The 26,421-nt window shown below is 31.8% G+C and overlaps 1 protein-coding gene across 1 annotated transcript in view; it reads left to right on the top strand.

The window, feature by feature from the left end:
* The first annotated feature begins 4,831 nt into the window (after positions 1-4,831).
* The window catches only part of LOC145276556 (uncharacterized), a 402,732-nt gene continuing 381,142 nt past the window's right edge, over positions 4,832-26,421 (top strand). The window contains exon 1 of the mRNA XM_080127750.1: positions 4,832-5,540. Within this exon, the coding sequence (XP_079983876.1) occupies positions 4,832-5,540 (709 nt within the window). The remainder of the gene's footprint in view (positions 5,541-26,421) is intronic.

The following is a 26,421-nucleotide window of genomic DNA, read 5'->3' as shown; positions in this document are numbered from 1 at the left end:
CCGACAAAGTGCTCGATTACGAAGAAAAACTTTTTCTATATAAGAGCTATATATTTATTTATTAGTTTTAAAGAAGTTCAGAAAAACATTGGTACCGTCGGTTTCAAGCCCAAACACAACGGGAAACCGTTAATGGTAACACGTAAATAATGTTAGGCTCTCGTCAGCCATCTTGTTTCTGCCCCGGGGCATATTTTTATAGGTCCGCATATGTTTGTTTAGTGGCAGAAAACAAGATGGCTGGCGAGAGCCGAACATTATTTACGTGTTACCATTAACGGTTTCCCGTTGTGTTTGGGCTTGAAACCGACGGTACCAATGTTTTTCTGAACTTCTGTAAAACTAATATATATATATATATATATATATATATATATATATATATATATATATATATATATATATATATATTTAAAAGAGTGTAGCCATCAACAATTGTGGGTTTTTTTTAAAGGTTTCCATCATATTTTTATTTTAAAATAAAAATATTATAAAAAAAAATAATAAAAATATGATGAAAACCTTTAAAAAAAACCCACAATTGTTGATGGCTACACTCTTTTAAATATACATTTTTTCTCTCGTTGGAACTACACAACCATCACTTTAAATATATATATATATATATATATATATATATATATATATATATATATATATATATATATATATATATATATATATATATATGTGTGTGTGTGTGTGTGTGTGTGTATTTTGTTCACTATTTCTGGAAAAGAATTCCAGCGCAATGTGGTCGATTATAAAGAAAAAAAGTTTCCAATATAAGAGCTTAATATTTATTTAAAAACTGTGCAGAAGGTCGGAAAAACATTGGTATCGTCAGTTTCAAGCCTAACATAAGGGGGACCAGTTGATGGTAAATAATGTTAGGCTCTCGTCTATAATTAAATAAAAATAAACATTATTAGAGATAACATATGCGGCCCTTGTTTCTTCAGTAAGATAAACAGAAAAAAACATGGCTGACGAGTGTCTAACATTATTTACCATAAACTGGCCCTCCTTATGTTAGGTTTGAAACCGACGGTATGAATGCTTTTCTGCCCTTCTGTACATTATATATATATATATATATATATATATATATATATATATATATATATATATATATCACAGTTACTAATGTTAAAATCGGCTCTATATAATTTTCCAATAAATCTATGCAAGAGGACAACAAATAAAAGCAAATACACCTCAATAACACTGCCGAAAGCATCACCTTTATGTCCACCAAGAAGTTTGGAGCAAACTAAGTCGGGCGACATAAGTAGGTTCGAAGGTAGGTAGCACCTGCTGTAGATCTTAACAGAGTTGAATGTATATCATACTTGAAATCTGCTGGATAAAACTAGGCTAAAGAGCACGTGTTTTTCTGTTTACAAACGTTTTCGTACTTCCAAAAATTAGTAATAATTTATAATAATTTAGTAATAATAAATGATAATTCGGTAATACTTAATAAGTAGTAATAATTAATAATAATTTAATAATTATTAGTAATAATTAAGTAATAATTAATAATAAGTGGTAATAATTAATAATAATACGGCAATACTTTATAAGTAGTAACGATTAATAATAATTCAGTAATTAATAATAATTTATTAATTTAATATTTTTTAATAATTAATAATAATTTAATAATACTTAGTAATAATTTAGTAATAATTAACTAAATAGTTATCCTTGCCACACATTGGTGTAGAGTTAAGTTGTCCATACATTCGATTTTAATATTTATAGTTCAGTTCCGGGGGACAAAGTTACTATAATTTAAAAAAATTGTAGTTAAACGTGAGATACAAACTAATTAAAGAGAAACGGATTGGCAGGGGAAGTCAACGTGAGAGAGACGAAAAAGGAGAGAGAAAGAAAGCAGAAAAAGAGAAATATATATGAATAATTATTTAATTCTGTCTGTCTGTCTGTCTGTCTGTCTCTCTCTCTCTCTCTATATATATATATATATATATTTATATATATATATATAAGAGCATATAACGCCGCAATTAGTTTTTCCTTATTAAGACCATATAACCACCCAATTATATTTTTTCTTATTACATCGATAAATATATCTGGCCGTCTAAAATGATACTATTATACATATATACTAGCGGGTGGTGGTGGTAGTCGGCTTTTCCCGAGCGTAAAATACGCTTAAATATGATATTTTAATTTGTCCAGATTTCGTATATATGTTTATAGATTCGTGATTTCAAAAGAAAGAAAATGTATTTAGGTATCATCAGCTAGAATCGGAACTGAAACTGTAGCATTCGAAGCTGGTGACGTTACCACTGTACGAAAATAACACGTATATAAACTGATTAAAAATTAAAAAGTTATAAATAAACTAAGATGAATGTACAAAATGTATAAAAATCTTTAAATTTTCACCCATTTTTGACCCCTTAAAAACAATTTTAAGCGGCTAAAGACCCAGGCTACTGGCATTGGATGATGATGATGAAACAACAACAACAACAACAACAACAACAACAACACCAACACCACCACCACCACCAACACATAAAAGAACAATCCGTAAAAATAGATATTAAAAATATGGACATAGACAGACATACCGGCAGACAGACAGGCAGACATATAACCATATATATATATATATATATATATATATATATATTATATATATATATATATATACACACGCGTGCACACACACACATCTCTCTCTCTCTCTCTCTCTCTCTCTCTCTATAGACAGAGACAGACAGACAGACAGAGATATAAAAGAGAGAGACAGACAGACAGAGATAGATAGAAAGTAAAGAGAGAGAGAGAGAAAAAGAAAGAGAGAGAAAGAAAGAAAGAGGGACGAAGGGAGAGTTTGGTCTTATTGAGAATTATCGGTTGTTTATAATGAGTAGGCGATTAGGGCATTCAGTAATCTAAAACTGGTCATTACTGTCAAATTCATCAACATGAGTTCAATCCTGGATGAAAATAGCGGTAATAATATTGACATAGACACAGTTAAAGACAAAACTTTCCACCGGACACTAAATCATCAAAGAGAAATACTAGACGACATTCAACTGGACAGTTATATGGGCGTCTACCAAACTAATACTATTACCGTTACCCCTAATAATGAACCTCCAAATAACACATTCGGCATCCAGATATCAGGAGGTTACAGTTCGACCCCGAATAAGTTATACTAACCCACTAAACAGGTATTAGACTAATGTATGATCGTTTGTACACAATAGAATCTCAGGTGGCAAACCAATAAATTATCGTTTGATCAGCGAACAAGATAAAAATTATGATAGGTTAATAAATACTGCGTTAGTTGAACCTGGCCATAATACTAACATAATAGTATCATGACCAGGTTCAACTAACGGGGATTGCAGTTTAGTAAAGCTACAAAAAAATAAAAACTTCAGACTAGATTTAATATATAACTTTAATATTGATGAGGAGAGTCACACACAAGTAAACACTTTTGAAACATCCTCTGTAAAAACTCAGATAATGGAGAAACAAAAAGATAAGAAACACTAGTATTATTATAGAGAGGAGTTATTGTAAATACTTATCAGTAGTTTCGAATGACGTTTGTTGGAAGTATAGCACAACTAAAAATAATCTATATAGTAATCTATATATTAATCTATATATTAATACGATAGCGTGTTATTTATTTTTTGTGTCACTCTTACATCCGAGCCGTTTAACTGTTGTGGACATCCATTTATTGTAATAACTACTTTTACCAAGCATTCTTCATAAGTTTTGGTTTCGATTTCGATTATAGCTAATGACACTCCATTAATTTATTATTTATAAATAGTTTTGGTTTCAGTTTCGATTATGGCTGCATAACTCAAGTTATATATATATATATATATATATATATATATATATATATATATATATATTGTATTTTTGTACAGAAAGTTGTTAGATGAGACAAGTCATTGGTACCGTCGGTTTTAAGCCCGATGATTGCTCTTTTCAGCAATTAATCATCTCTGAGTATTGGCTGATGAGAGCTTGGTGTGGATATCTTAAACGGTCCTAATTATCGGGCTTTAAACCGACTGTACCAATGACTTGTCTCATCTAACAACTTTCTGTACACAAAATGCAATATATAAATACGCTCTTATATTTCGGATGTTCCTTTTAATTGAGCACTCTGCTAGATTTCTTTATCCAAAAAAACCAAACAAACTAATCAAGTACACACACACACACACACACACACGTATATATATATATATATATATATATATATATATATATATATATATATATTCCATAAGTTTTGGTTTCGGTTTCGATTCAAGTTGACGTACCCAAGTCGTATGGTTTTTGAAATCGCCAACTTTATAATGCATAAAAATCGATAGAACATAACCTTTATAATAATATATACGAAATCTGCAAGAATTAAATATCATATTTAAGCGTACTTTACGACCGGGCTACGTCGGGCGTCTCTGCTAGCTTAGATAAATACATTTGCAGTTTTAACAAAAGAGCTACAATAATATTGGAGCGTCTCCATTTACGCTGGACATCTATAGAATGCCAGCATCAATATATTACATATGAATGAGTCCCTTATGGTATTTCCATAGGTCCCGCTAATAATAATAATAATAATAATAATAATAATAATAATAATAATAATAATAATAATGGGGGTGGTGATCGTGCTGTTGAAGGAGGTCTTAGTATGGGTACTTCGATATCTACAAATACCTAATCCATCGTTTCAATCTTGGGTCTACCGGACAGTAGCGAGAAGAGGGTGTCGACCAGCAAAATGATAGAGGACATCGCTTGTAAGACCAGTGATAGCAGTCCGGGTGAGCCTCGCTACTGCTACCACGGCCCGCGATATGGCCATGGACCAGCCCTTCCCTTGGATAAGCTGCAGCACAAGATCAATCAGCTTCACCAATACGGCGACGGTGACGACGAACATGACCACCGCTACCATCACCACCACCATCATCGCCAACAGCAGCTTAAGGGCCAGGCACCGACCCGCCCTTCTCGTCACTCGCCGACGCACTTGAGACAGGCGTCGGACTTTACCCCTCCCATCCAGTTCTCATCTATGTCGACAGGGGTCCCCGAAGTTAAAGTCCAGGCCCCGGCCACGGGCTATTCGTACAGGACCGCTAGTAAAAATAATAGCCGCAAAAATTACAAGGCTAACAACACAATGACCGATGCAAACAGCTTTATTGAAAACGTCAAAATTAAAGATGATGATGACGATGATGATGATAATGGTGACGATGTTAGCAAGGGAGAAGGGGGAGAAGAAGGAGAGAAAATAAAGCACCTTGCCAATAATAACATCAACAGCAGCAACGACAATAACACCACCACTAACGTCAGCAATAATGATGATGCCGATTACAGTTATGATGGCGATGATGATGATGATTATTGTCAAAGAGGAGAGGTCAGAATTCCTGAAAGAAAGGAGAATGGCCAAACTATTCCAATCAACATGATATCTGGTAAGATGTTTTAAAATCACTTAAAATTACATTTAACATGAAAATGAATAAAATTTAAAGTAGAAGTGCGTGTTCATGAGTTTGGCGGAAGAAACCAACGAGTTTCGTTAATACAAAACTATAAAGATATTGTTTTTTAACAATATATTAGTAAGTTATATTGATTGTCTCTCACAATTTCTTTACACAATTTATAAAGAAATATGTTTAGAAAACGAACAAACATACATACACATATACAGATGGACTGTTTACACATAATCTATCTATCTATCTATCTATCTATCTATCTATCTATCTATCTATCTATCTATCTATCTATCTATCTAACAAGCTAGCCTTCTCCATTTCTCTCTCTATAATATATAAACATCAATCTCTATGGATCTCTCTCTCTCTCTCTCTCTCTCTCTCTCTCTCTCTCTCTATATATATATATATATATATATATATTTATATATGTGTGTGTGCGTATGTGTAAATATATATATGATGAGAATAACGGAAATAGTATTCCGACAAGATAGAGAGATAAAAAAAAGGAACGAACCAAGTTATGTGTTCATCAACGTTTCGTCTTTATTGCGAGTCTTCCTCTGGATGAATAAAATTAAGAAAACAAAACACCAGTACAAATGTTTGAAAATATTGTATTGGTGCCTTGTTTTCTTAATTTCATTCATGCAGAGGAAGTCTCGCAATAAAGACATAACGTTGATGAACACACACACACACACACACACACACACACACACACACACACACACACACACACACACACACATATATATATTTATATATATAATTTTTTCATGTATCCACATAAAATGTTTTGTGTCAATTTTCAACATTTGGTTCCATAGTGCTCAGTAGTGAGTAGAGCTAGATAGTAAGTTATTAAAATATATGGCAATTAAGCTACACAACGTAATCCAAGTTAAATCCCGTACCTGTCGGAAAATTCTGCGTAGCTTACTTACTCAATCCCCTCTCTTTGCATTTTTCTCTCCCCCCTCTCTCTCTCTAAACATCTATCTATCTATCTATCTATCTATCTATCTATCTATCTATCTATCTATATATCCTCTCTCTCTCCCTCTCTAAACATCTATCTATCTATCTATCTATCTATCTATCTATCCTCTCTCTCTATATACATATATATATATATATATATATATATATATATATATATATATATATATATATATTCCAATTATGTTATGTTAATTTTTAAAGTGAGAACTCTCTTATTTGACAATTCAAATCAGAGAAAATTCGTGCACTAGTTACTTTTTATATAATATTTTATAATAAAATAAACTAAAACTGTATATAAATAAATTTCTGCCTTATTTAAAGATATTTTAATAATCCATTCTTAAAAACAGTTTATACACACACATACACACACACATATATATACATACACACACATATATATAATATATATATATTTTATAAATTACTAACTAGCTCTACCTACGTATTGAGCACTTTTGAAGTAAATACTTAAAGTTTACGCATAAATCTATACTTTCATATATCAAATTTATGCGAATAAATGAAGTAGTTATATAATATATATATATAATATATATATACACACACATATATATATATATATAAACAGTTACAATAAAAAGTTCCATAAATGGGTATGATGCGGAGTTATTTATAACAATTTTCTGCGTGTATTATACAAAATACTAAATATTAAAATGATAATAACTGACATGTAAAATTTTTTTTTTTTATTTTACAAATGTGAAGAAATTCATATTTTTAAAAAATCTAAAACGCACATAAACAAACGTATACATTTTATTTATCGTTTTCAATTCTCTTAAAAAATGTTCTCATTTTTACGGAATCGAATGTACAAAAAAACATTATTTTAAACTGTATTTTATCATGTTGTTTAATAATGTTCGGAATATGATATATTCATAGTATAAAAATAAGGGTTTATAGTGGAAAATATACAACATTGTTCTATTGATTATAATTTTAATTTTCTATAAATATGCAAAACCATGTTTTGGTATTTTACTGCATTTCTTGTAGGTGTTCATAAATGTGTGATTAAATAGAATTTAAAAAATAAAAATGGTGTATTTTTCATATGAAATAAATATACATTGTTGTTAGAAGCAAATATACATTCTTTATAAGAAATAGATATTAGCGATAGGACGATTCCAAAATTTTCCACGATTTCCGATTCTCTAAATATTTAACTATAAATTTGTTATTTTTTCCGATTACCGTAAAATATCATGCAAAATGTACACATAATTTTCTTAAACGTAAAACACACATAGTAGGGGGGCGGGTATCTATAAATTTGAGCTTTACTAGTAGTTTAAAATTAATAAATATTTCTAATTTCATTATTACTCCAAGCAGAGGGGAATTTTGTTTTAAATAAAATCAATTAAAATGATCATTAAAAGAATCGTTTTTAGAATCAGAAATAATGTACAGATTATTCCGATTCCGATACCGGCAAAAGATTCGATTATTTCGATTCACGATTAATCGTCCCAACACTAGTAAATATACACTTTTTATAAGACGTATATATATATATAAAGAAATATATATATAAAGAAATAAAAATTACAATACGTTTACCAAGGTAATCAAAACGGTAAACTTAAAATATATTATAAATATTAAAGAGTTAATATTTACAAGTAAAGTAATCTCAGCCAGATGTAAAAGCTCAATAAAACCGAAAAGGAAATAGAGCTTATAATACGAACAAATGATTAATAAAACATATTAAAAACATCTTAAAAAAGAGTTAAAACATATTTAATTTTAAAAAGGAAGCACAAGATAAGTGGATAGTCCTTAATCCGCGGAGTTTCGAAGAAATACTCTCCTTTTCATCAGAGGGCAGGAATTAGCAAAATGCGGAATCGGATTTTGCATGTAAAAGTATTTAGTGAAACTACAAGTAAGTCACAGATCTTACTTGGTTAAAAAAAGGGTGAGTTAAGGGGAGTAGGAGGTAAAAGAAAAATGATAAAAAGATTTCACATGAATGGATAGTCCGGTGAAGGGTAAAAAATCCAAGAATGGTAAAATCCACGCGGATTACGGACTATCCACTTATCTTGTGCTTTTTTTTTTTAAAATTAAATATGTTTTTAACTCTTTTTCAAGATGTCTTTTAACATGTTTTATTAATCATTTGTTCATATATATATATATATATATATATATATATATATATATATATATATATATATATATATATGTATATATATATATATATATATATATATATATATATAACTTCAGGCTTGAGATGTTTAAAACGAGGGACTAATGAATACAACGAGGTTGTTAGATAGTGCTCGATAACAAGAGAATTTTTTTAAAATTATTTATTTGAGGGTATTGAAAAGGTCAGTCTTTTCTTTTTTTCTATAGCGTCGAATGGTTCAAGGGTCGCCTGACGAAGTCTCTATGACTGAAACAGATGACTGTTTGTAGCGACCAAATGAAACTATTTACCTTCGAATAAATAATAATAATAATAATAATAATAATAAAAAAAAATAATAATAATTATATATATATATATATATATATATATATATATATAAATAAAATATCATTTTTATGGGAAATAAGTATGCATTTTTGATACGACGTAAATATAGATATCTTATACAAAGTAAATATAAATGTTATTGAAAGTAAATATACAGTTTATATAAGAAATGAATATATATTTTTATAAGAAGGCAATATAAATCTTTCAGATATAAATATACATTTTGTATGAAAAGTAAGTATATATTTTTATATTAGAAGTAATTATACATTTTTATAAGATGTATATACACTGGTGATGGGACGATTAATCGGAATCGGAATCGAGAATCGGAAAAATCGAAGCTTTTTGGGGTATCGGAATCGGAAAAAATTGAACCTATTTTCCGATGCCAAAACCGATTTCTTTAAATTATCTTCTTTATTTGATTTTGGTTTAAGAAACATCTTCCATTGTTTGTAGTAATAATAAAATAATAAATATTTATTGATTTAAACTTCCAGTAAGACTAAAATCTCTTGATCACCCCATGACAAGTGTGTTTTTACGTTTGAGAAAATATAGGCACATTTTTTTTTTTTTTTTTTACAGCAATCGGGACAAAATAACACTTTTTTTATAGTTAAATATTTAGAAATTTATAAAGAATCGGAATCGGAATCGATAATTGTACCGGAATCGGGAATCTAGTAGGGAATCGATAATTGTATCGGAATCTGGAAACATATTGGGATCGTCCCATCACTAATATATACCTTATTTTATGAGAAGTAAATATGAACACATTTTATTTTTTAATGGCAAAATCATATTCTGAGACGAAATCAAGTTGTTTTGTTTACGCCCGAGCAGACGTAGCACGTTTACATGACGTCAGGTACAGTGTCATAAGAAACCCATTATTTTCAACTATCTTTGCTAATTTGTGCCGAATTTGCAAATTATTCTATAAACATAAGAACTCTGCTTCATAATTATGTAAAAAAAAAAAAAAATAATTAAAAAAATACTGGTTGATAAAAACTTTTGGGAATGTTAAAAATGCCACTGGCTACTATTGCAAAACACCTCATTAAAAACTATTATATATTTTTTTTGACAAAATATGCGTGTAATATAATTTAATAGAAACATAACTATTTATTTATCATTATAAATTATTTTTCAATGTGGCTACGTTTTGTTTACATTGTTTTAGAATTGATATATTCTTGGTCTTAAACTGTAGTATTTTAGTCCAAAAATATAATTGCAACCTAAAAATTAATTTTACTTACCTACTAGCGAAAAAATATTCAACCATGATGCAACAGTTACTATGTAAACAAATCGCAGCCATCTTGAAAAATGGTCTCTAACCGTCAGTACAAGAGTAATAGAAATGTTTTTAAATCAAATTATATTACAGTAATTTTTTTCAAAACAATATTGACTTTAATGATTTCATACAATATAAGAGTGTTTTGAAATAGCGTCGAGTGGCATCGTCTAGGATTCTCTTTAAGTTAATATCAACCGAAAAACTTCATACGTTTTTAGCTCGTTAAAAACGGGGGAAAAGTTGTAGTCCGTTGTACTTGAGATAACTGCTTTATTTTTATTATTTTTTTAAAATCAATTTTCACCCCAAAACAAGGCACAGTGCCACTTTGAAGTAGGGGGCTACTATCGGGGACATAATTTGCAGGGGCATTATGAAGGGAGATGAGTAGCAAGATGTTTGTTCACATTACACTTGGACTTCTGCATATCAGTGCAGTTGGGAAAGCAGAATCCCGGAAGGGAGTTTCAAAGACTTGCAGTTCTGGGGAAGAAACTATTGGAGTAAAAGGCTTTCTTACACCTAGAGATCTCTCTATGCAAATTGATGATTGAATATATGGTTATATTTTTTGCTCATTTTTGCATTAATTACTAATCCTTATTAATCCTTAACAGTGCATCGAACGAATACTATAATACTTAATTCGCTGCATTTTATTATAATAAAGATCTTTATAAAATTTCAGCTAGATCGGCACAATACTTTCTGAGAAAAAGTAAGAATAAATGTAGTTTTGATATCTATTAACTTCTAATTATGCATCGAACGGATAATACTTAGTCCTCTGCACTTTATCATAACAAAGATCTATGCAAAATTTCAGCTAGACCGTCCAGTAGTTTCCAGTAAAAGTTGGGTAATTTTTTACTTTCTTTCTGCCTTTAACACTGACTTTTAAAATGACGACTTTTATAGGTTTCCGAGTATGCTGAAAATGAATATCACATTCAAATTTAGTGCAGATAACTATTTTTCTGTATATTAAGACATTTTTCCGATGTATTACTTAATTAAAGCTATTGGCGTTCGCTATTCCTAACATGAGGAGAAAGGGATGTTTCGTAACACGCATGCGAATTAGTATTTTTCAATTGGGAAAAGCATGACCTCCGGTAAAAACACATGGATTGCATTAAATAATAAATGTCATAATATCCAAAAAACAACTTGTCTGCACCAAATTTGATTGCGATATTCATTTTCAGCATATCCGAAAACCAGAACAAAATCGTCATTTTAAAGGTGAGTATTGAGGTGGAAAGAAAGTAAAAAAATAACAAAGTTGACATTCATACTAATGTTACACAATACAGATGAGAAATTTGTTTTTTCCTCCTCCTTCTCCTTTTCCTCCCCTTCGCCTCCTTCTTCCTCTTCCTCCTCCAAAAACAACAACAACATCAACATGAATATTTCGTACATTTGAAGAAAATGATGTGCGAACCAGTCTAGCAATAGAGGAGCGGAGCATTTTTTTTTACAATGACCAACAAAACAAAAGATGGTTGAAAAAAAAAATAATGCAACGAAACGAAAAGTAACTATTCTGGCCTTTGATAACATTTATATTATCAAAGGCAAGAATAGTTACTTTTATACTTACCTGGATATATTTTGTTGATATTTTTAACTTATTTTAAAGCGTTTATTTACTTTGAAACAAAAGTAGTGACATGTCTGTTGAAGTAAAAGGAAAAAAAAATGAGGGGTTTTTAACAGCTATTTGGACTCTCGATAATCGTTAAAAATGTGAAATCGAAACAAAATGCTGGTAGAACATTACATTTTCGCACAACTGATGACATCATTTAATGTGTTTCTACCTATATTTTTATTATCGTTTTTTTAACGATTATCAAAGGTCCAATATATATATATATATATATATATATATATATATATATATATATATATATATATATATATATTAATAAAAACATGTATGATCACTTTTTTACGCATTGTATGTATGAATTGTAACTTTATTATTTTTTATTGACTAGCGGGGGTGCTCGGCGTTGCTCAGGTGTTTAGGTGGTGTAGTAAGGACCTCTCCCCGGGGGTGTCAAAACAACAGTAGCGGAGGTGCCCGGTTGTGTGTAGGTGGTGTAGTAAGCAACCCCGGAGGGTGTAAAAAATTGGTAGTAGTGAGGGTGGGGAATCAAAACAACAGTAGGCAGAGGTGTTTAAAAAAGTGGTAGTAGACAGACAGACTCGAACCTGTAACGCGAAGGAGAGAAAAAAAAAATTAAAAAAACCGTGATGTCTTAGCTGATGTCCCTATTCCCCTTCCAGAAGTTCGGAACGTTGAAATTAAGTGTAGTTAATTTAACCGATACGATGACTTACGAAAATGGCGACGCAAAAATCGCCCCCCTCCTCCTTGTAGAAAACTGCCCAGTTAAGGGAGACGAAATTAATATTTTTGGCCAATCGTCTGAGACGTCAAACTTCAAAACGATACCGATCTCGTCAGGATCCGTCGCGTCTGTGGAAAGTTTCTGGCAGACATACATACATACATACATATATGATTATTGCAACGTCTTGTCAGACGAGTGCCACTCTCTCAGACACTTAAAGTCCATGAGCCCAAAAATGACTTCCATTGCCACAGGGCCATTTTAATAGACAAATGCCTAAGGGAGTATCTGTACACAGATGATGTTACAGAGTTTTAGCTTTGTACGGCAGCTAAGTCTCTCTCTCGTTCAAAATGTTGTGATCTAGCAACAAGCAAGAGCAAGACAACCAGCAACAAGTTAAACTGCAGACCAGCTTAATGCGGGTACTGGTCTCCCGCGTTATGTTTTTTTAAATCAGAGATTTGCTTCTCTTAGAAACGTTGCCTTCACCACGACTTACGGGAGCCCTCTCCACCCCAATACATACATACATACATACATACATACATACATACATACATACATACATGCATACAAACCGATGATTGAGATTTATATTATAGACTAGCTTGGGTGCCCGGCGTTGCCCGGGTTTTTGGAGGTGTGTGTTGAAAACAAAACAAAAAAAAACGTGACGTCTTTACCATTGCGTCCATCGCTAAACTTGAAGTGGCGAAAGTTTCAATTAAGGCTAGTCAATCAAAAAGAGGGGATGACTTTCGAAAATATCGGCGAGAAAAGCGACCCCTCCCTCTAAATAAGTGCCGAGTTGAGGGTGAAGGAATCAATGTTGTTAACCAATTTTTCGATATTTGTCGTCCGAAGAGTCGAGCTTCAATACGATACCGATCTCGTGAAAATCCGTCGCCTCTGTCGAAAATTTTAGGCAGACATACAAACAAACATACATACATTTAAACAGACAAGTGATATTTATATTATAGATTTTTTCAATATTGTATTCAATTTTATACTATGTCTGCTTATAAGGTGATCGTCATCGAACATTTACGATGCTTCTTTGAGTGTTAGTCTCCAAATAACACACAGTATCAGTTTTTTTCATTTGTTCATTTTGATCTTCACGACAATTCGTGTAGTTTCTTTTCATAGACAATCCGATGCGAACATTTTCTGAGACAAACTCGTAGCACTGACGCTCAATCAATGTAAATCAATGCAAATACCCCAACTAAATACCCCAACTTAATACCACAACTAAATACCACAACTAACCCAAACAATCAGCAAAATGCCACTCTTGCATTGCAAACCCAAATCCTTGCTAGACTTTGAAATTCTCTCCGCATTTCCCGTTTCTCCGACTGTACTAACATGCAGAATTTTAAATGTAATGTAAACGGACATTTCGTTGCTCAATCCCCTACTTAGAGTGTTCCTGTAGGCATGCTATCTAATTCACAATAACCCCTTATGTCTCAGTGACAATGTGACTTGTTTGGGGTGAATTTTATTACTAAAGAAAAAAACAAACAAACAAACAAAAAGAAAACAAAATAAACTCGCCGCCTAAGTTCTATGTAGAAGAAGATCCTTACCAAAAGTGTTTCAGGATCTTGAAAAGACTAAGGTTAAATCTCTAAAGATTTAACTATAGAGTTGTTTTATTTTCCGACTAGTCTGGGTGTCCGGCGTTGCCCGGGTGTTTGGAGGTGTGTGTTGAGCAAGGAAAAAAAGGTAGTATGCAGGCAGGCTCGAACCCATACCGTGATGGAGGAAAAGAATGTGAAAAAAAAACAAAAAAACAAAGCAAAAAAAACAAAAACAAAAAACAAAACAAAAACAAAAAAACAAAACAAAACAAAACAAAACAAAAAATAAACGCGACGTCTTTACCGTTAGGTCCATCGCCAAACCGAAAGTGGCGAAAGTTTAAATTAAGACTAGTCAATCGAAAAGAGAGGATTACTTTCGAAAATATCGGCGAAAAAAAAGCGACCCCTCCCCGTAGAAAAGTGCCCAGTTGAGGGTGAAGGAAGTAATGTTTTTAGCCAATTTTTCGGTATTTCTCGTCCGAAAGGTCGGGCTTGAAAACTATATCTGAAAATCCTCTGTCGAAAGTTTTAGGCATACATACATACATACATACATACATTTAAACAGACAAGTGAGATGTATATTATAGAAGATTACTGTAAAAACATATGTCAAATGTGCATATATTTTCTCAAAAGTAAAAACACACTTGTCTACAGATTTTAATTTTACTAGTAGTTTAAAATCAATAAATATTTATTATTTTATTATTACTAACTGCAGTGGAATCAAATAAAAATATCAGTAAAAGGATCGTTTTTGGCACCGGAAAATTGGCATTAATTTTTCCGATTCTGATACCGATTGCGAGACCCACAAAAGTTTCGATTTTTTCCGGTTCCCAGTTCCGATTAATCGTCCCAACTCTACTATAATTATTTTTGTTCTTATTTGCTTCTTACATCAAGAGGCTTCACACTCTATCTCGAGCGATTTCCATATAAAAAAAAAAATGGACCGACACAATTCAATTTTTGTGGGATGTATAAATTTCTATTGGTGAACGTTTTATATGAATTCATTAAAATATGTTAAAACCCATTATAGTAATGATTGTGCAAGGAAATGGTGTTGGAAGAGGTGTAGAGGTGTAAATGGCGAGCGCAATGCACATCGTATTATTTAAACACTAAACAGATTATAACTCGTGTTTTAATATATTTACCAACACAAAGAATTCCAATTTTAATAATGCAATTAAAGATGGAGAGTAGAATAATATATCAATAAGATCGATGACGTTTAGGTGAGAGTTTCCCAAACTTCAGGACACCATGGAGCCACTGAGCAGGACAAAGAGTTTGCATGGAGTACTAATAATATAATTTCTAAAATAAATAAGAAAAACATTAATCTCAAATTTTAACACTAAATAATGATAATGTTTACAACCATTTTTTTTGTTTTTGATTAATCAAAAATTGTTGCATTTGTTGTTATTTATTTATTTATTCATTTCTTAAACCATCCTGGAATTCTTTACACATGTAGTTATGTATCATATCTATTTTCAGTAAAAAAGATAAAAAATAAAAAATTAAAATGTCTGCAGCCATCTAATTTCCTCATATACAGAGTTTGGTTCTCTTTAAGAAAGGGCTTTCGGAGCCTCTCAGCCTCATTTACGGAGTCCCAGGCTTCCGCGGAGCCCACTTTGGGAAACCCTGGTTTAAGTTACATAGTGTTAAATTGTCTATGTTTATAGTTGTTTGTGTTCGTGTGTTAGTCTATGTTATATTATGATTCATTGCTCTGTGAATAGTTCTATACCCACGCTATGTTGAAATGATCCATAAAACGGATACCATTCTTTGCACTTTAGCATAACAAATATCTACACAAAATTTCAGCCAGATCGGCGTAATAGTTCCCTCCCCCCAAAGTGGAACAGACAGTCTAAAAGGAATATAATATGAACAAACGTTCGTGTTTGCTTCTTTCGTTACCAACAATACGTATTTTGTACGCAGTACTTTTTACTAATCTCCGCTTTTACAGGCGACTCATCGTTAATACTGACTTATAAAGTTTTAACAAATAATGTGAAATTACATTAAATAAAACGTGTTTCCTTGACTGCTGACATGTTATTGACGGTTTCTTAGCCACGCTAATTTGTTAATTAATACGTATTATTTAAGCATCATCGGGCTGAACAGATCATAACTCGTATGTTAATATATTTATCAACCACAAATAATTCCAGTTTTAATAACGCAAGTAAAGATGGGGAATAGAATAATATATTGGAATTAATCAACACGATTGATGACGTTTAGGTAACATTCTGTTAAATTGTCTATGTTCATAGTTGTTTGTGTTCGTGTGTTGGCGTAGTTTATGATGACTAAATGTGTTTTATTTCGTTGCTCAGTGAATAGTTTTGCACCCACGCAACGTTGAAATGATCCACAGGACGTTTTCAGTTGAGACAACTTTGTTAGAGATTTCGGTAATTGGCAAGTTTATATTGGAACATATTTGTGAGACTAGAATATATAACACAACAAATGTTATGTTGATTTGGTTCAAGGAAAAATGATAAGTTCAGGAATTTGGCTGATGCTCATTCTGATGTAACTACTAAAATATCCTATCTTATAAAATAGCATAGCACACTATAACTATTTATAATTTATAAAATATTATGCTAGTTCCTCCTTTAGTTCTTACATTACGCTTTATAAAATTTTGAAAACCTGTAACGTTGTTATTACTTTTAAAATTGACCAAACGTTGTATTTAGAGATCTACAAAGTAAATACAACACTGATACGAACTTTTTAGGTAAAAGAAAAAGTTATTCATTTCGTTCGTGTTCACACGCAGGTATTTACAACACGACACAATATGTTTTTTCTTTCTTTGTCTAGCTTGTCAGAGAGCTGTTTTTAGCAACAATCAGCTGTTGTGTTGCGGTAATTCTCTCTAGGATCCACAGGTCGGCCGGCTCGCTTTCGTTTTGCTTTCGCTCAGTGAAAATGTTGACGTGGGAAAATAAATAAATAAATAAATTAGCCACGCATCCCTTCTTTTTTCCGCTTCTTTTTATTTCAATCTTGATGCATATATATGCATTTCATTCTGTGATACCACGTTCACGCCACAGTTTAAATACGAACGCGACAATAACGCGGCATGTGAGTCGTCAATATGCGTATGTGTCCTAGTTTGGTCAGTTAAATGATGGAACCAATGACTACTTTACAGACCAAACAGCTTTAAAAAAGGCAAAATTCACGAAATTTGGGTTTAAAAATACCGATTTGACAACGCTGGAAAGAATATGACAGTTATCTCGCTTTGATGTAGCCTCGTTTTCGAGTACCATGATGATAATAAATAATCATTCTTGTAATGATGTGAAAAATGAAGTAACAATTTCGACATGCAGCGGTTCTTCACCGAAGAAAGAAGTCAGCGAAACGTTACTTAAAAAAGGGAACATTCGTAAGAAACAGGACAAAATAAAAATGAAGAACAGAGGTGTTGAACTGAAGGAGTAAATAAAAGATTGCCTCGCACAGTGTCATTTTATTATTTGTATTGAACTAAAAAAAATAATAAAAGATTACCTCGCACAATGTCATTTTATTATTCGTATTGAACTAAAAAAAAAACAAACAAAAAAAAAACCCCCCAAAAAAACTATGTAACACAATATTAACTCTTTTGAGTATTTATTAGTACTTATTAACTTATGTCATTTGGGTTACATCTATATGGTAATAAACTCATATTTGCTGCATGTTATTGGCTTTTGTGTTAAAACAACTAAGTTTTAACGCCATTCAAAAAAATTTCAGCTGCATCAAAACATATTCGTTGACTAAATATATTTCTCATTTCGTGGAATTTCGAGTCCTGCTAGTTATGTAAAATATTCTAAGATGTTCATTTATTCAATATGCGTGCCATTTTAGAAGAAAAACCACTAAAGGTTGATGTAGTATACAATCATTTATATTAAAAAATGAACAATGTATTTTTAATAATTCAGCAGATACACTATTGGTTAGTTAAATGGTAATATTAATTGCAATTCATAACAAAACTTAAATACAAATTGAAAATCATTTTCTCGCTTATTACAAATAAAGATTGAAGGAGTAGCAGTAGTAATAGTAGCATTAGTGATTATATTAAGTAAATTAAACTATCTATGATTTAATTATAACAAGCAGGGTGACCCGACGTTGCTCGGGATTGAATGATGATCAACGAATGTTTCACACTCATATTTTTACTGTCATTGAAATCGAAGAAATGGTCCATTTTTCAATCCAATCGATTGCTTGCTTGCTCTAATTGGGGAACCATCGCAATGCACTTGAAGGAAGATCACGTGCCTCTCGCAGTGACTAAGTTCACAATACATTGTAGTCTACGTTGCACTGTAGAGAACATGCTGTTGATTCTATAAAATTATTTTATATACAATGGCTTGAATTAAAGTTTAAAATGCAAAAGTCAAGTATCATGGTTAAATTGTGCTCTAAAAAGAAACATTAATTTCGAACGCGCCCCTGTCATATCAAAGAAACTACTGTTGAGTTTGTATGCCTAGCATTACTGGCTGTGCGGTGATAATGGCTTGAATTCAAAGTCAACAATTTGTTTTTGTCATAAATCACTCCATACGTAACCAAACACAATCCATCAACGTTAGGACTACGTTAAGAGATGAGAAAGTCGGGCTCGGTGTTACTTTCGGTAGTCACGTAACCTTCGCTTTCATTATTTTATCGTTTAACTCTTACATGCTTTTAGATATATTTCTGACAAAGGAGGAAGAATTTCTGTTTCTATGTAACTCTTATCGTTGGATATTTTTTTAAAAATCTTGAATTAGTATATTTTTTAGCTCCTTACATCAAGTGGCTTGATGCCTTATCTGGAGCGATTGCCATAAAAAATTCCCATTACTTAGCTGATAATCATGCTTTCTCATTAACTCCTCTCTTCGAGTGGCTTAAGGTCTTCATAAGCGGTGTGTGTGTGTATGTTTGTGTGTATGTGTGTGTGTATGTTTGTGTGTATGTGTGTGTGTGTGTGTTTGTGTGTATGTGTATGTTTGTGTGTATGTGTGTATGTGTGTGTGTGTGTAAAACGGCACTAACCCTATTTGGGTTTAACATCCGAAGGAGGAAATTTCATGGGAGTATGAAATTCACAAGCGGTTTTCATCTTGCAGGGAGGTGTCGACGCCCTCCTATATACAGCGTCTGGAATTTCCAAATTGGTCGCCCAGTTTAGTAATGACCAGGCTCAACGTTGCTTAACTTCCGTGATCTGACGGGAACCGGTTTGTCAACGTGATTATATCGTATTTCATAAGCAGTGACCAAATATTAAAAAGAGGGATTCTTTTCTTTTCTAAAATCTTCATCTTTCTTATATCACTATTTCAATTCCGTTGCTTTATAACCAAATGAAATCGGAAAGTGACGATTTATTTTTTAAATTTATTTACATATGTTATATACAGGGTGGAACGATAAAGTTGTCGCCCTAAAGAAAACAGCACTACAGCTTTATTTTAAAACTTTTATTGAAAAATCAATTCAGGTAATTTGATCATCTAGTAGAGCTAACAACTATTCAATGTAACCGCCTTCAGCCTCAATCACCGCCTCGATACGGCTCAGGAACTAGGAACATGCATTTTCCACAAGCGCCGGCGGGAGCTTGGCGAATACTCAGCGGATGGCGGTGATCAGGCTGGCTTTGGTATTGTGGCAGGTCATATTAGTGATGTTATCGATGTATGACCAAACGAAGTAGTCCAGCGCGTTCAGGTCAGGGGAGGAGGGACACTAGTGAGAAAAGAGCACAAATTCGTAATACTCCTTCTGAAGCCAAGCCTGGGTGTCTTTGAGCCTGAGGGCCGGATTCCTCAGCACATTCAGGTACATTTTGGTGTTGACTTTCAAGCAAATTTTGAAAATATGCGGTGACATGACGTTGCTCTCACTTGAAACCACACCAAATACCATAATTGTGTCTGGAAACTTTATTGTCATCAATTTGAGCACGTCCTTATTATTCGTGGCAATCCAGTGATGCATTTTGAGTGTGCTGGAAATGGTCCTGTTGTAATAACTTGTAGAAAACATACGTTGTACAGTGGAGTATCTCAGATCTCGCTCATTGAATACTGTGTCAGTTTCAGACATGATGAAAAGCTCCTATCGTTCTTGGGATTTATACGCAACTAGTCAATTTGTAGATGGTCTGCAAAAAAAAAAAAAAAAAAAAAATAGAAAAAAAAGCAAAAAAACAAAACAAAACAGAAACAGAATCATGTCGTGATTTCTAGGGTGACAATTTTATCGTTCCAGCCTCTATTTACATTGGATAAGCAATACGTTTTACAAATTCAGCAACATTGTATTAATTTAATAGCGCTTAAATGTGAATAATTTATAGACATCGGCGGCCATCTTGAAATCTGTATACAATGCGAGTGAGTCTACTTTGGATAATAATTATCCGAGGCTCCAGTTTTATTCGTTGAAAATCTATTTTAAGATATGAAACTATTCAAATATAGACACGAGAATTTGCTAAATTGGCTGTACATGATTTATTAAATGAAATTATGAACTGGTGGAGCCTGTAATAAACCAGGCGTAGATTTAAAGGTAATAAAATCGCACCTTTGTATTATCTACATTATTAAGCGGATCTTATTTAGAGATTCTAAAAAAATTTAAAAGTCTATGCAAAAAAAAAAAAAAGCTACAAATATAAAAACAGATTTTCTCGGTTTTTATCTTATATATATATACTACAATTTTTTTTGTGTATTGATATTTATATTAAAAACACATTTTCTATTAATTTAAAAAGAAAATACAACATTGTTATATATGGATCGTGGAATTGCAGTCATCTGCAAAAGATCTAGCTCATTTGCATATTCTTTTAAGCATTCATTTAAAACATTTCTATTTTCTTTTTGCTATTACTTACTTATGTACTGTGTTGCTATTTTTTTTTAAATGTAGTTTTACCTTCCTATTCTCATATAATTAATTCTCTCTTTCTAATTCTATTTTAATATTTTTATTCTCGTATTTTATATCTTATTTGATATATCTTCATATATACATCCTCCATTTCCAATTTTAATGTGCTTAAGCCAGTTTTTATTTATATATTTTACATTTTGTATAAACCTGGCTCTCCTTCTCTTCTGATTAGAAGCATTTAGCTTCGAAATGCCATGGCCTAAAGGGGCTTTTCTATCGAATTATTATTTTTTATCTGATAATATAATACAGCTATATATTACTTTATTCCCCATCTTTTATTTAAAATATATATATATATATATATATATATATATATATATATATATATATATATATATATATATATATGGTTGTAGATGCATAAAAAATAATGTTTTCTGTTTTTCTATAGCAGAACATTGGATTTCTTCAAAATCATTTTCGCTATTCTCGCCTGAATAATGTAAATGTCTTTTTTATTGAAGTGATTTTTTCGGTGACTTAACTAAGTTACACGAACACAGCACAGCAATTAAATTTATATTAATTCCGCCATCGTCGCCTTAACCATTCACTCAATGCAGTTGAAGACAATCACTCCCGCCCATAAAACACGTCACTTTCTCTCCTGTACTCACTCTCTCTCCTTCTATCTGTCCAATTCCGAGCTTACCCATCTGTTTTATTCAATGAACAGTTCGTCAATTTCTATTCATCGATTCGATTCTGTTTCATCAGTCAGCCATTTTGTTCGTCCGATTGATTCAATTTTCTTATAACGTCAATCTTCTTGCTCTCTTCATTTTTTCATCGACCTTTTGTATTTTTTTTTTGTTTTTCCTGTTGTTTTCATCCAATTTTTCGCTGATATAAGCGACTGATTTTCTACATTTTCATATTGTGTTATATCGTTAGGGCTGACACAATCGTGTTTTGCTTGATTGGTTACCCCTCCCTCCCTCATTGTTTCCACGCAGGCGATTCGCGTACGCTCACATACATGGACGTGTACGTACGTCCACGCATAGTGAGATCAACATACAACTGCTAATATGCAGTCAAGCAAGCAAGCAAGCAAACAAGCATGTCACTATAAATGTCGAAAGAAACGTGCCAAACTATTTAAGCCAATCCTTACTCAAAAGACACATAAACAAATATAAGGCAAATAATTGATTTGATTTGAAGTTATGCTAAGTATGCGTTCATCTCTTACACAGACACGTCTATCTATCAATCAATCTATCTATCTATCTATCTATCTATCTATCTATCTATCTATCTATCTATCTATCCCTCTCTCACTCTCCCCTCTCTCTTTATATATATATATATATATATATATATATATATATATATATATATATATATATATACTTTCAATTTGTCTTTGCATAAACAGTAATGTGTTGCTACACAGTCATGAGCTTGTTTCGGTCTTATGGTGAGCTGTGATACAGTGAATGACTATAATGTATAATGCTCCCAATCTTGGGTTGAGCATATTGGGAAGTGATATACAAACTGCCCTTTGTGTATACATATATTATACGACCTGCGTAGATCATGCCTTACTAAGAAATTTGAAATTCTAAACTTTAAAGACCCCCAATACATATTAAACTGTAAAGGTAAAGTAGCAAACCACTGTATACAGAAAATAAATTTTACTTTAGAATAAAAATACATAAGAAAAATAAAATGATTAAATAAAAAACTCAAACTAAACTAAAACTAAAATAAACTAAACTAAAAATAGAAAAAATACTCTAAATACGTATGTGTTTAAATAAAGTAAATTATTTATTCGCCATATTTACAAAAATGCTGTGTCACTGCTGTTTAAAACAAAACAAAAGAAGAATAAACAAAAGTCAGCCGAACCTTTATCCTGTTATTGACTAATGCAAACATTAACCAATGGGAGGTAATCACAATGAATCTGCTAGGTTAGCTAGCTAGAGTTTACACAAAGAGCATCGCATAATACGCTAATGGCAGTTTGTATATAATTTCCCAATATGTTCAACCCAAGATAGGAAGCATTATAGTCATCCACATACAATACTGTTTCACTGTATCACAGCTCACCATTGCGACTAGACAAACAACAGCCTCAAGCCAGAATCGAAACTTGACCGCCAGTTGGCGCTTCTAACCGTTACGCTATTCGGCTGCTGCGATGCAGGGCAGTGAATTAACAATGTTTTGACATTGTCCAAACGCCTAAGCTCAGTTTGTTTACACAAAGAGCATCGCTTAATACGCTAATGGCAGTTTGTATATCACTTCCCAATATGCTCAACCCAAGATAGGGAGCATTATAGTTATCTGCATACCGTACTGATATATATATATATATATATATATATATATATATATATATATATATATATATATATATATATATCAGTACGGTATGCAGATAGCTATAATATATATATATAAATATATATATTATAGCTATCTGCATACCGTACTGATATATATATATATATATATATATATATATATATATATATATATATATACACACTTATATGTAATTATACTGAGTTCGTGAAATTCAGTAAATTTTCATATACTAATGAGTTTTAAACCAAAAATGGTTGACTTACAGAGTAAGCTACAAAATTATCAAATTTTATGATTGAGCATTAATATACTGTATGAGCAAAAACAAGACTTCAAAACAAGGTGTTGGTGGCAACAAAAAGTGTATTTTAATTTACGTTACAATTGTTTCCATGTCCAGTTCGACAATTTCAAGCATTATGTCGTTTGAAAATTTTCAAAACCAGCATTTCTTCAGATTTTATGAATAAGCACACTTTTGGCAATTGAGCATTTTTTGAAGAGAAGGAAGGAAGGGGGGATCCCTAGCTAGAAAGGCATGCGAGAAACATCTACCTTTGTTGTGGTCACGAAAAATCCCATTTAAATATTAATATATCGCCTAATTTTCGTATCCTTATTTAAGAGCAGAGTCATGGAAAGTTGCGACAGGGAGCCCTAAGCCATTTAAAAGAATTTTTAAATATATATCCCATTCGTTGGGTTCCTAAATTAGATCTTGTTATTTCTTTGTTACCCAATACTTAATTTTTAAAAAATTTTGTTTCGATATTATGGCCGTAACAGCCTTGCAAAAATGCTACGGTTAGGTTTAGTTTCGTATTGGTGGTAGGTAAGGTTTATAGATTATCGTTATATTTGTGCTCGGATTTATGACCCTTTTAGTTTAAAATTTTAATTGAATACGAGCGTAAATAAAATGGATGTATTAAAGATATATATAAAAATCCTCGTATAATATTACGGGTGAAGTATTCTAATCTATTTATTGTTATTTAATGTTTTAAGATTCATTCTTATTCTACTTGAAAAAAGTTTTCATATCGTTAAGTAAGATAAAATGAAGGGAGATAATCCAATTATATTGTTAAGTATTGTTAGTTAATTTTGTTTGAAATTGGGTCGATTTGTATCCTATAATGGTCAAGGGGAGGTAATTTAGACCGTTTGGTGTTTTTGGTTCATTGATTACTAGAAGGCGGCGATGATTTAATAATTAATTTAATAATTGATTTAACTTAATCAGACAGATCCAGAACTTGCTATGATGGCTTACTTAACCAATTAAGTATATAAATTTTGTTTTGATCTCAAAGAATGGTCTTAGTTCATGGATTTAACCCGCCTCTGTTACTAGTCACTTAATTTATGCGTTGTATTTTTGGGCGTCTAAATAAATAAAATATATATCCTCTAGTTATTATTCTGACAGCAAAACCACCCATGGTTACAAGTGTGTCTACTCCTGCATTTATGGGTAAAAACATTTAGAACAGGGATTGCTGTAGGTAAATAAGTAAGTCAGTATGGATTCTACCAACTATGGATGACAAAATCTGATGAAATTATATTTACATAAATTTTGCAACCCCCAAATTGCTAATTTAATTTTTATTTTTTAATAATAACTGGTTTACTTGCTAAGTTGTTTCATTGGTTTGAAGAGGGTAACCGTTATTTCACGGTTAATGCTGCTATGTTTGAATACAAGGATGCTCACCGTTATGGAGAAAAAACATTCCTAGATGAGCTGTATACCTTATTTATATTTCCCATTCGGTTAAGAAGAATGGAAGTTTTATTCGCATGTGGGATTTCGATCGTTCATTTAGATTATAACAATTCTAGCTATTTAACTCTACATTAAAATTTAATCCTAGCATCTGATGATCCTTATTATTGTAAAAAGATAAAAAAATATGTCTCAGTTACATTTAAGGCGTGATAGCAGAAATCTATTTCTGTGAAGACATCCCAGTATGGCATCAAGTCTTTTATTCAAAATTTCCTCTTTGGAATTCACAATGTAGAAGGCTTCCAATAAACATAGATCGCACCTTTTTGATTTCCCAGGGCTGTATTTCCTCCCCCTGTCTACTGCTGACCATTTTAATTCAAAATTTTCATTATTTCTGTTAAATTCCCTAATCCAATCATCTAATGCAGTTGTGTTTCTCTTTTTGTTTTTATTTTTAATGCTTATTTTTGTGCCCACCCCTTATTGTCGTTCATGCCATCCATATTAGTTTCTGTCCCAGGTTCCTTTTTAAATGATACTACGTGGTTTCTCTATCTGTCCTTAAACTCTGTTCCCGTGGCTCCCAGATATATCTTCTTAGTGTTGTCGGTTTTTATCTCGCATTTATACACTATTTCTGAGGTTAGACATTTCCCATCCAACGGACAATTTTCAGGTATTCTACAATTACATTTTCTGTTTGGTATATTTTCGTTTGATGGTAGTTCGTTGTTGTTCCTTATTTTGCTGATTTTTCTATTGTTGGAGCTGATTATAGTTAGTTAAGTTTCTGGACGTTGAGAAAGATAATTTTACAGAGTTTCTATTTATTATTTTGCTTAGTTTATTATCCGGGGGAAGTTTTGGTCTATTATTCTATAGAATTCATTAGGTATATTATTTTTGATGTGCTCG

The sequence above is a fragment of the Euprymna scolopes genome, chromosome 5 (assembly GCF_053919585.1).
Source record: "Euprymna scolopes isolate OS-2025 chromosome 5, ASM5391958v1, whole genome shotgun sequence".
Classification (NCBI taxonomy): Eukaryota; Metazoa; Mollusca; class Cephalopoda; order Sepiida; family Sepiolidae; genus Euprymna; species Euprymna scolopes.
The sequence above is the reverse complement of the archived record's forward strand: the minus strand, read 5'-3'. Positions and strand labels throughout refer to the sequence as shown.